Source organism: Solanum tuberosum, unplaced genomic scaffold, assembly GCF_000226075.1.
Source record: "Solanum tuberosum cultivar DM 1-3 516 R44 unplaced genomic scaffold, SolTub_3.0 scf00237, whole genome shotgun sequence".
NCBI lineage: Eukaryota > Viridiplantae > Streptophyta > Magnoliopsida > Solanales > Solanaceae > Solanum > Solanum tuberosum.
In genome coordinates this window covers 62,884-75,245 of record NW_006239161.1, presented here as the reverse complement: position 1 = coordinate 75,245, position 12,362 = coordinate 62,884, and the positions used below count along the sequence as shown (strand labels likewise).

General features: G+C 36.3%; 1 protein-coding gene across 1 annotated transcript; it reads right to left on the bottom strand.

Moving 5' to 3' along the window:
- Positions 1 to 699: 699 nt before the first annotated feature.
- On the bottom strand, positions 700 to 4,543 carry LOC102595031 (probable CCR4-associated factor 1 homolog 7). The gene is made up of 3 exons (XM_006356867.2): positions 4,318 to 4,543; positions 2,731 to 2,828; positions 700 to 1,834 (listed from the first exon to the last, which is right to left on the bottom strand). The coding sequence occupies exon 3, from the start codon at positions 1,782 to 1,784 to the stop codon at positions 960 to 962; it is 825 nt and encodes a 274-aa protein (XP_006356929.1). The 5' UTR covers positions 1,785 to 1,834; positions 2,731 to 2,828; positions 4,318 to 4,543; the 3' UTR covers positions 700 to 959.
- Positions 4,544 to 12,362: the final 7,819 nt, after the last annotated feature.

The following is a 12,362-nucleotide window of genomic DNA, read 5'->3' as shown; positions in this document are numbered from 1 at the left end:
AGAGGGGTGGGGGGCTGGTAGGGGGATCAGGTGAAAAGAAGAACTTTTTTTAAAAAAGATTATAAAAAACAAATTATTTTTTTTAGGAATAGGGGTAGGAGAGCTGATAGGGAGGGTGGAGTGATAAAAAATTTAAAAAGATTTTGTTTTTAAATGCTTTTAACAAGATCTCTACTATAATATGAGTACCCATATTTATCCATTTTTATTCAATTCATTTTCGATCGACTCATATTCGATTCAACTCGCTCGTTTGCCACTGACAACAATGATTTGCAAGTCTGCATATCTCCCCTTTGCAAGAATGCTAGAACCATACTAGAGTTATGATAAGGAAGGGTCATTTGAGTGGCGTGTTACGTGAATACCCAAGAAAAATGACTAAACGGCACCAAGTCTAGATATAATTGACTCTAGAAAAAAGGAGTTGCTCCCTGTCATAACAAGCATTGATGTAAACCAAGAGGATCAGAATTATAAATAAATACAGATGCATCAGTTTTGGAACATTTGAAATCCATAGCCAGCAAGAAATGAAGTAAGCACATATAGCCTGTTTTAGCTATATAGGTAAAGAAGATGTGTGTTTGTGTATCCAGACAATTGGACCATGAAAACACTTTCTTGGAGGTCACCATGTACGAAAGCATTCTAGACATCAAGTTGGTGAAGAGCCCTATTGTTGGAGGTAGCAATGGATTAACTAGAAGGCTGCAGCATCTCTTCGTAGATTAGAAATGAGTGAAGGTAGAGACACAAACTTGTCTTGCTGTAAAAAGCTCAAAGCTGATTAAACAATGGATTAGAAACTGAGTACCCTCAGTGAAAGTCCAAACTGTCTTACAAATACTTTTATCACAATTAATTTCTTACAGACACATGATACATTACCTACCCCACTTGACATACACTGAACCCTTTCCTTCTATTTTATTTTCTAGTAAGTACACAAAGTCAATCTATTTATTATCAGATCCATACTCAACGCCAAGACCATACAGGACACCTGCATACTTCTCGGTAGACCCATTAAAGAAGTTATCTTTTAACTTCTTGAAGGCACACGAGGTAAGTAAGCTATCTGAACCTGCTTGATGACAAATACCGACCCTCTCAAGTTCCAGTAGTTCCGCCAACTTGTTCAAGCCACCATGAAGGCTATTACAGAACTTCATCAGGTGCTTGATGTCATAAACCAGCGGAAAGTACATGTTTAGCAAATCAAAGAACCCTGCTTGTGTTTCCGGTAAGGTCCTACAAGTTAATAATTTGAGCAAGTACCCAAAATCATACCCACTGTGAAATGTCACCCAATGAACCATGTCATTCAAAACGATTCCAGAAGACATTAAGAGCTCACCAAACTGTTTCGCATCAATACCCATTTCATTGTTCTTCTTGAAATCAATCCCAGACTGAATCAGCAATTCGATTGAATCATTTGCAAAAATATCTGCACTTGTGTCGAACTCACGAAAGTTGAATTGCCAAATGTAGTAGTATTCACTCCCACAAGTAGGTAGATTGCCATTTTCGTCGGAAAATGTGAGACCCAACTGAATCAAATTCAACATATCAACATTGTCCTTCAAGGTCTGATAGTTATACTCATTGATATGCTTGAAATTACCAACAGGACGAAGCACCACCCCTGGAAACTCAGTGTCCATGGCAATGTAAGGATAGTCATCCACAATTTGACGAATCAAAGCAAATTCCTCCTCAAGATTATCGCTCCATACTTCTCTAATTTGGATAGAATCAGTTTTTGGTAATACAGACATATTCTTCGCAAAAAAAAAGCTGAATCTGGTGAAGTTTAAAATAAGTAGACCTGCAATTTTCAGGAAAAAAGAAATATAATAAGACTAAGAATTCTAAAGAGCCCTTTTTGTGTGTATGAAGCATTTCTAGTGAAAGGCATTATGTTTTCTAGGTTGGGATCCCAGTGCATTCATGAACAAAGAATACGAAAGGAAATTTTGTTATTTTGGTAAAACTCGATCTGTCTTACAAACCTCTGAGCTTGGTAACAGAGCAGGGAAGATTTGTAAATACAAACACCAACTTAATTAAGTTTTACTTATTACTTAAGCTATGTCTACTGCATATGGGATTTTGTGTGAGCAGAAATTCCCACCACATTTGTGGTTCTTATATCATATTTATTATGACAAGACCTACCCGCTTCTACATTCTCAAAATATTTCTAGTGGCTGCACTCTGTTTTTTCGTAAATGAAAGCAATGTAATCCAGCAAGTATCAACTTTTACGTCCCTTAGCTCACCACTGTCTTGCTTAAGAACTTATATGCAAGTGCTGATTACTTGTAAATGGTTTTTAGCAGAACTATTTTAATAGAAACCTTGACATTCAAGGAGTAGTTGCTTCTTAAAAAATTATGAGGAAAAGTAGGCTCGTTGTTTATCAAAGGCAAGTCGTAAATCATTAAAATGCAAGAAAAGTGTGGTTGGACATCTATGGTAATTAATGGTAACATTGATTATCATAGACGGTCGATATACTTTTGTAACCTCTGATCATAAACCAAATCCATACCATTACTGTAGTTCCTCTAACATATAGTCTAGCTTCAGTTCGCGACTGCAAATTATTGAAAGGAGTCGGAGTAATGAATCCTATTTTCCTCTTTATTTACAACATTATTTGCAAAAAACCTAGTCAAGGTATAGAAAAGGAAAATGTAAATTTTAAGGCATAGAACTTACAGATCAAAAAGCCCTGGGTATAATCTTCATTACATGGTGGACTTCAAAGCTAAAATACAAAAAAGATCACAACAGCTAACGCAGCACGACAGACTATCCTGCATAACGCAATCATAGAACATTGCAAGTTAAACAACTAAGGTCAAAATCTGAAAAGCAAAGCACAGAATAGGTCTTCCAGCAAAGTCCTTATATAAGCACAAAAAATTGGTCTCATATCAAGAGTAAGTGTACAACACAATGACACAAAGTAAGCAGAAAACTAAAGAAGAGATGAATGTGCTCCAAAATTCAACATAATTTTTAACTTCCAGCCAGTAAGTTTTGCTCCACATTACTTTCTTGTCATCAACCGTGCTGGTATAAATAAACTGGACAATCGTGGAAAATAAATTTAATTGATTAAAGCAGGCTTTAAGCCCACTGAAGTTATCAAGAAGAGAGGAATCTGCTGGATACAGTACACCATACCAATTCAAACTATAAAACACTTTCATATAAACTCGACATTCACATAAGCAGAAGAAACTTGTTCTTGAGAAACATATTTTGAGGTTTCAAACCACAAAAAGTACCAAATGAAATTTGAGTCATTATACTTCTCAAGTTCAAGAATAAGCCAGTACATGCCAACACAAGGGAACACAATTATCAGCATAATACTTTTCTTTATAAATCCTCTCTCCTCAATCATCTCCCCATTTTTAATTTTCCAACAAAAATAGAGCTCAAATACATGAAAAGGAGAAAACAGTAAGAACTAAAGATAAACACAAATGAAAACCAAGCAAGAAAGATAAACACAAGTTCTGCTTTATCGAACTTGCTCTCTTCAGCTGCGAAAACCATATGTACTGTTTCCTCTCTTCTTCCTCAGTTTTAACAAACAAGGCTAAAAATTTAGTCACGACTGCAACTACAAAAAAAGAACATAACCCCTTCTGAAGTTTAAGCAAAATACTCCTCGTAGGGATCCATGTTTATATGACACTTCCTATTTGAGCTATAATAGTAGTTCTTTCTTGAACTATGACAGTTTCAAACATTTCTTAAATAATTTTACCTACTCCATCAAATTTAAAGAATTGCTGTTCAAATTTTTACCAAAGATTGTATGCTTTGACCCACAAATCCCTAAACATAGTAGGAAAATGAAGCAAGGTATAGCAAAAAGTTCAGTTTTTGTTAAGGATCCAGAAATAGTCTTTTTACAAAAAAACAAAATCAATCATTTCAAACATTTTTTCAACAAAAAAAAAAGAAAAGGGGAAACGAAGCTAGCTAAATCGGGTGAAGTGGATCTATAACATGACAGATATGAGTTAGATTCAGATCAAACAGCTGAACTTTCAGGTAGATCGAATCATAACTTAAACCTTAACTCAAAATTGAAGAAACATAGAACTACCCATAACTAATATCCACTTCAAGATCACTTTAACATATCCATAAACATCAATAGTTAAATCATCAAATCCTTCTCTAGATTCATACATAAATATAAAAAGAAAAACCCTAGTTTAAACAAAAAAAAGTGAACTTGAGGTATAAAATTGATAGATCAAGAGTAAAAATTAGAAAGTAAACCTGATCTGTGAAGAATGAAGCAAGTCAAAATGGTAGAGCTCATCAAAGAAGAAGAAAAAAGGAAAAGGAAAAAGGGGTTATGTGAGAAAAGTGTGATGTAGTGATGGTGTTTTCTTCTTTTTTGCTTTCATTTTCTTCTTCTTTTGGCCTTTTCTTTTTATTTATTATTTTGTGTGATTGAAGTCTGCTTTTGGACGAGTGGGCAGGTCGTGTTTGGTTTGCGGTTTACTTAATTAAAGCGCGTTACATAAATAATGGTCACCGGATTCAATGTAAGATGTGGTCGGAATGGGGGCCCTATGGCCTCATTCAATTATTGTGAAAGTGAAGCCCATTTATCACAAATTACATGGCCCAATAATAATTTTTTTGAGTATTCTCAACCCGACAACCAATTAAGAACTAAGCCATGATATAGAAGACTAAGGAATAGTCTTAAAACAATGAATATGTTGAGTTTCTTGGAACCTGAAAGTCATAGTACCAAAATATCGATCTAACAATCTAGGATAGGGGATACAACCCAAAACAAAAATAAAAATATAGGTCTAGAATGTTGGAGTCTGAATAATGGACTGAGAACATAAAGAGGAATCCATAGAATTCTGGAGGAAGTGACTCACCCTTGGAGTCAGATTTCAATGGTTTCACAATTGAGGCGCGAAACATCTGCTTCAAGATGTCTTGTACTCAATAAAGAGAGAGAAAGTGTAAGTATCAACACAGAACAATGGTGTACTGGTAGGATCATCGGCTAGTTTCTATATACGAAATATGGATAGGCAACCATAACTTAGTAAGCACATAATACACCATCACAACATAATATAACATAGCCTGTAATTTGTATGCATAGCAACATGAATTATCACAACACATCAAGTCAGTTTGGTTTTCTCATGGAACCCACTCATACACACTATTAATGTGTCGGCGTTGCACCCGATCCCAAGTTAGTGTACCGACGTGGTACCCGATCCCAAATTAGTGTAACGTATGGTACTCGATACCAAGTTAGTGTACTAGTGTGGCACCCGATCCCAATCATCAACACACACAACACAATCACAAATCATAATGAATCATAATCACTCATGTACATTCATGTAACACATTCATTGTATGTGATTCTTAACATCTTACATTTCACATTATTCCTTTTAAAATTATGTGATCATGTAGCATGCATGCATTACTAACGATGCATTTAACAAGCACATAATATATATATATGAGAAAACAACAACCATCACCTACCTCAAATCAATCCCCCAAAACTCTAGAAAACTGAAGCTTCCCCTTTGTTATGAATTTTGTCTTGTTCTTGGTATAAACCATAATAAAACCAAATAATCAATAAAAGATGGTCTAACAATATCTGGCTATCACTTGATCCTAACCGCAGGTCATTCTCATGATCATTCTACCCATCAAGGGCTCTTTCCAACTTAACTTTAAAACATTTCCCCCAAGATCAACAACCTAGATTATAAAGATTAAGAATCAAATTACAAGTTGGGGAAGTAATTAACTTACCTTAATCGAAGAATTGGGTGGAAAATTTAAGGAAATTGCCCTAAATTGGCCTTCCAAGTTCTAAGAACGAAGTTGTAGAAAATAGAGGTTTTTGAGACTTTTCTGCACAAAACCCCGACTAACCACGCTATAGCAGCCCAACCCGCTATAGCGGCGTTGCCATAGCGGTCCACCCGCTATAGTGGGAATTAATTCATCCCACTATAATAGTGTGACATCCGCTATAGCTGGTTTTATGGAGGCAGAACTTCATATATCCTCACCCAAACCCCCATTTCGCAACACTCCTTCGAATTTTAACATTCTAAACCAACCCCTTCATGACAAAATCCAATACCAGAAGTTCTACTCATCTAATTTCGATTTTGAAAGGCCTTATGGATTCCTTAATGTCTTGTCTACTAGAAAACATAAACCAAGCCTAGACAAATCACCATGCCTATTCCCTAATGGCCCTAGACCTCATATTGATCAGATTTCATTTGAGATTAGCTTAGCCTAAAAATATTAGATCACCAATCGAATAGTTTTTTGGCTCAATTTTTTCCACCATTGGCCTAATCTTAACGATCTGGGTGGGTCGTTACAATAGATATCAATTTATCTGTCGCTCGTCCCCAAGTGATCAAATATGAAAACTTGGCTAAATTAGAAAAGAGGGTAGTACTTGAATCCTCGAACAAGTGAGGGTACTTTTCTCACATGTCCCATTCGGTCTCCCAGGAAGCTTCCTCAATCGGAAGATGTTTGCACTGGACCTTTACTGATTTGATCTCATTTGTCCTCAACTTCCAGACATCCCGATCAAGAATCGTCACCAAATCCTCCTCATATTGCAAATCCTTGTCTAGTACTATCGAGTCCCACTTGATGATATAATCTCCATCCCTATGGTACTTCTTTAGCATAGAAACACGAAAAACATGATGGACTATAAATAAGTTGGGTGGCAGTGCTAACCTGTAAGCCACTGGCCCCATATGGTCAAGGATCTTGATTGGACCAATGCAATGAGGGATAAGCTTACCTTTCTTACCAAACCACACCACTCCCTTCATATGTGACACCTTCAACAACACTTGCTCAGCAACTTGAAAAGTCATGTCCCTTACCTTACGGTCTGCATACTTTTTCTGCCTACTCTGAGCTACCAACAACTTGGGTTTGATGTTTCTTACCTTCTCTTGAGCTACCTACACTCGATCAACACCCAAGGGCATCAAATCACTGGCCCCAAACCACCCTATAGGTGATCTACATCTCATCCCATAGAGTGCCTCGAGTAGTGCTATATATATGCTGAAATGATAATTGTTACTCCTTCCATTCCTTTTTATATGTCACCTTTTTAGATTGCACTTGCATTAAGAAATTAATTAATTATACCCTTTTACCCTTATTTAATATTTTCTTAAATCAATTTTTCAATAAATGATGAATATGCTAGATTTCAAAAATTAAAATGCATTTGGATGACTATTTAAATTTTGAGTTTATTTTCAAAATTAGATTTTTATAGAATAGTGAATGGAGAGAGAGTAATTAATCAATGTATCAAGTACTCCAATGAATATTAATTACTTATTAGTTTTCCTAGGTTGGTCAAAGTATATATTTTCAAGACTAATTAACTAATTTATCAAGGGTATAATAAGAATATGGTAATTGATGCATTGATTTTATGAAATGACAAGTATTTTGGTCCTACAATTTATAGAAAGGGATGACATATAAAAAGGGAACGGGGGGGGGGGGGGAGGGGAGTATTATAAGAAAACTCACATAGAGGCAAGAACTAGCCCCAATGACCTTCAAAGTCGATCACACATGCTCTTAATATATCCTCTAACACCAGGATAGTTCTGTTTGACTAGCCATCCTTCTGTAGGTGAAAAGACATACTAAAAGTGGGCTAGAGTGCCCAATGCTTCATGGAACTTACCCTATAACTTAGAAGTAAAATGCCTTTGTCAAAAATGATAGAAAGGGGCACCCCGTGCAGCCTTACTATCTACTTAACATATATCTTGGCCAGTTGTAGAGAGTTGTGATCCACCCTTACTTGAATAAAATGAGCTGATTTAGTCAAATTGCCAACGATAACCCAAATAGAATCGTACTTCCCCAAAATCTTAAGGAGTCCCACTATAAAGTCCATGGCTAATCTTTCCCACTTCCACTTAGGAATGGACATTCTCTAGAGTAAATCGGCAAGTCTTTTATGCTCATATTTTACCTGATGAGAATTCTAACACTTGGACACATACTCGGATATATCTTTCTCTTCATTCCATGCCACTAATATAGCTGCCTCAAATCCCAATACATCTTCGTTTTACCCAAATACATGGAATACCGCAAACCATGAGACTCTACCAACACATTTTATATCAAGTCACCAACCTAAGGAACACAAATTCTTCCTCTAAAACTAAGTACACTGCCTGCATCTAAGGTAGCATCTAGAATATTTCCAGACACCATTTTATTCCTAAGCCTATTCAAGTTCTCATCCTCAAACTGCCTAGCTTCTATTTCTTTTCTAAAGGTGAGCTTAGCCTCAATACTAGCTAACACCCACCTTTCTTAGAGATACCTTATTGCATGAACTAAGATTTCAAATCCTAAATATCTCTAGCTAAGGGTCGCTTGGACATCCCTAATAAAGCCAAATTTCCCATACTAACCGTCTTCCAACTTAAAGTGTGCACCACCACATTGGCCTTACATGAATGGTACTAAATGGTCACATCGTAGCCTATTAACAAATCCATCAATCTTTTATGTCTCAAATTCAAATCCTTCTAAGTAAATACTTGCTAAAGACTGTGATGATCAATGAACACCTCACACTTGACCCCATACAGATAATGCTACCAGATCTTAAGAGCAAACACTACTGCTGCCAACTCTAAATCATGGGTGGGGTAGTTCCTCTCATGGATCTTCAACTATCTGGAAGCATAAACTATAATATCCATGTTATGTATCAACACAACAACCAAGCCCGAATGTGAAGCATCACAATAAACAATGAAATCCTAACCTTCCACTAGTAATGTTAAGATGGGGGTCGTAGTTAAGAGTGTCTTGAGCTTTTGAACACTATCTTCACACTTGCCATACCACTCAAATGGCACCTCATTCTTTAGTCATTCGGGTCAGATGCATAGCAATAAAAGCAAAATTCTTAACAAACCTATTGTAGTAGCTAGCAAGACCCACAAAGCTCTTCCTATATCACAGAGTTTGATTGAACCCAATTCTTAACTTCCTTAATCTCTTGGGGGTCCACCATCACCTCTTCTTTTGAAACCACATTCCCCAAAAGGCTACTGAAGTCAACCAAAATACACACTTGGAGAACTTAGCATTTAGTTTCTTCTTTCCGAGGATACCCAGAACACTATGAAGGTGTTTTGCATGCTCTTACTTACTTTTGGAATACATATGAATATAATAAATTAATACAATCACAAAAGAATCTAAGTAGGGCTTGAAGACCCCATTCATCAAACTCATAAAGGTTGTTGGTGCATTATTTAACGTGAAGGATAGTACCAAGAACTCATAATGCCCATACCGAGTCCTGAAGCCTGTCATAGGTATGTCTTTTACTCTAATATTTAACTGGTTATATCAAGATCACAAATCAATTTTAGAGAACACTAAAGCACCCTAAAATTGGTTGAACGGATCATATATGTGAGGTGAAGGGTACTTATTACGAATAGTGACCTTGTTCAACTGCTTGTAGTCTACGCACATTCTCATACTACCATTCATTTTTTTACAAACAACATAAGAGCACCCCAAGGCATTTCCCTAGGGTGAACAAATCCCTTAGCTAAAAGATCTTGAAGTTAAGCCTTGAGTTATCTCAACTTAGTTGGGGCCATGCGATATAAAGGTATAGAGCTGGGATGAGTGCCCAACTCCAAATCTATGTAGACATCTATATCCCTATTCGGAGGCATGCCTGGAAAATCTGTAGGAAACACCTTAGGAAAATATGAAAATATTGGAATGGACACGATGGAAGATGACTCTACACTAACATCCCAGAGACAGGCTAAGTAGGCTAGACAATCCGTCTCACCATCCTTCCCACGCGAATGTAGGATATGATCTTTACTGGCTTAGGCATGTACACACCTTCCCACTCTAGCTTATCCCTATCCAGAATCTTTAGAGTTATTTTCTTAGAATTGCAATTCAAAACAACATGATAACGAGACAACCAAGTCATACCCAAAATCACATTAAAATCTACCATATACAAAATAAGATATGTAGACCCATAAACATCATAGAACAAGAACGATACACTTGGGTTACTACCACATACTCTCCAACCGGGGTAGCAACATAAACAAGGGCATAAGAATATCAGAAGTCAAGTCACTTCCCAAAGAAAAACTAATAGATACATATGAATAAGTGGAACCCGGATCAAACAAAATAGAAGACATCTGGTCACAGACAAGAATAATACCAATTATCAAGGCGGCTGATGCCTGATAAGATCCAAATATACTTTTTGAAAAGAAATATAAATAGTCGTTTACAATATATTTATCCAACTATGACTCGGGGTTGATCCTATGGAGAATATGGAAGAATATTGTCAATAGCCAATATTTAACTCGGTAGACGTTATTTAAAAATGGGGGATTTAAATTGAAACAAAAAAAAAAGAATAACAATAGCTTGGAACTAAGTATTTATTTGTATTTCGATTATTAAAAATAACTAGGAATGTGTTCCTTATGATTTCATAACATAGCAAGAATATTGTACTAGTGATCTATTTCAATTTTTAGCATGCAAGATCGATAAGTTAGGTATCTCCTAAGTGATTGGTCATCCAAGTAGGGAATTTCACCATGCAACTTGGTCGGTCTACAGATGTGTGCTTTACTACCCTCAACCTTGACCCCAAATTAGCCTTCACACTCTGGGTTCAGGCTATTAGATGGCGGATTATCACGCTAAATCTTTGTTGTTTAATCTCTTTTCCTATTCGTTACTTTCTTGATCAGGCAAGTAGGAATAAGGTGAGTTTTAATGCAGCGTACCATTAAAAGGCAATCAAAGCAAAAAAATCAACAATACATGCATAAAAATCAGTCAAGAATCACTTTTTACATTAACTTACTTTAATAATTCATCATGGTTCCCACAACCCTAGTTATGAAATTTTGCTACACATTATCTCAAAAACACTATCAAAATTTATTAAAATAAATGTATTTGTGTTAATCATGAAAAGGTAAGAACAATAGCTAAAATATCTTTCAATAATCACGAATAAAAATAAACAATAAAGGAGAAGAAAGAATAATCCAAAGTTCTCTAGCCTTCATGGTGGCTCTTCAAAAATTCTCAAGCTATAAACTCTAAGTTATATGTTGTGTATTATTTCTTGGGTTAGTTGAAGAATTATTCTTATGGACTATTATTGATATAGAAACTTCAAATAAAAAAATTGAGTCCGAAACAAATTAGGAAACCCAAATACAAAATAATTCCTTTTTTCGTGTTTGCTGGAACCGCGTTTAATTTTTTTGCCCATTTCCTTATAAATTTGAAAGGTCTTCGCATCATGACACGTGGCAGCAATAACAAAATTTGAAAGAGCGATTTTAACTGCTATTGCTAACCACATATGCATAAATATATTATTATATTAAATTTAATTTATCAAGCTACCTGCTTGATTTCTTTGTATGATTTCTTGTTTTTTAATCCATCTCTGCTCCAAATTTCTTCATCTTCATACCATTTTAATCCTACAAGTAAAATACACAACATAAGAATAATTCATATAACTTATGCTCAAAAAGGACAATGACAAGATTAAATATGAGGCAAATGATGATTAAATATGTATACTTTTAGCCTCACATCAATGCCTTAGCTTCTGGCCTACCTAGGAAGGCATAAAACTGAGCCCTATCATAATTTTGGGCCACCACTCTACCTGGTTGTGCCGCTCCTCTCCCAGTATTACCATTTACTCTGCCCCTACAACCTTCTTGATTACTACCTCACCCACTATATGAGTGTCCTCTACCATTACCAACACACTCCTCTCCCAGTATTACCCTTTACTCTTCCCCTACAACCTTCTTGATTACTACCTCACCTACTATATGAGTGTACTCTGCCATTACCAACACCTCATGCGGGAACTACAACTCTAGTATGCAGCTGTATTGGTCTACCTATTGGGAGATAAGGACAGTCTCTCCTAAAGTGGCCCACCTCACCACAAGTGAAGCATGCTCGATCGAGCGTTGTCTTTCTTGCCGATGAATAAAAGGTTTCATGCCACCATTGATCTGGAGACTGCTGTGTGACCTTAGAATGGCCACCAAAGAGGTGGGTAGTGCTGAATGAATCAAACGGGCTGAAAGCACCGACTGACCAGACCCTCTGGAGTAGGAACCACTATAGATTCCCACATTCTTGGGCCTCTTAGATTATTCCTTGTCTTGCCCAACTTG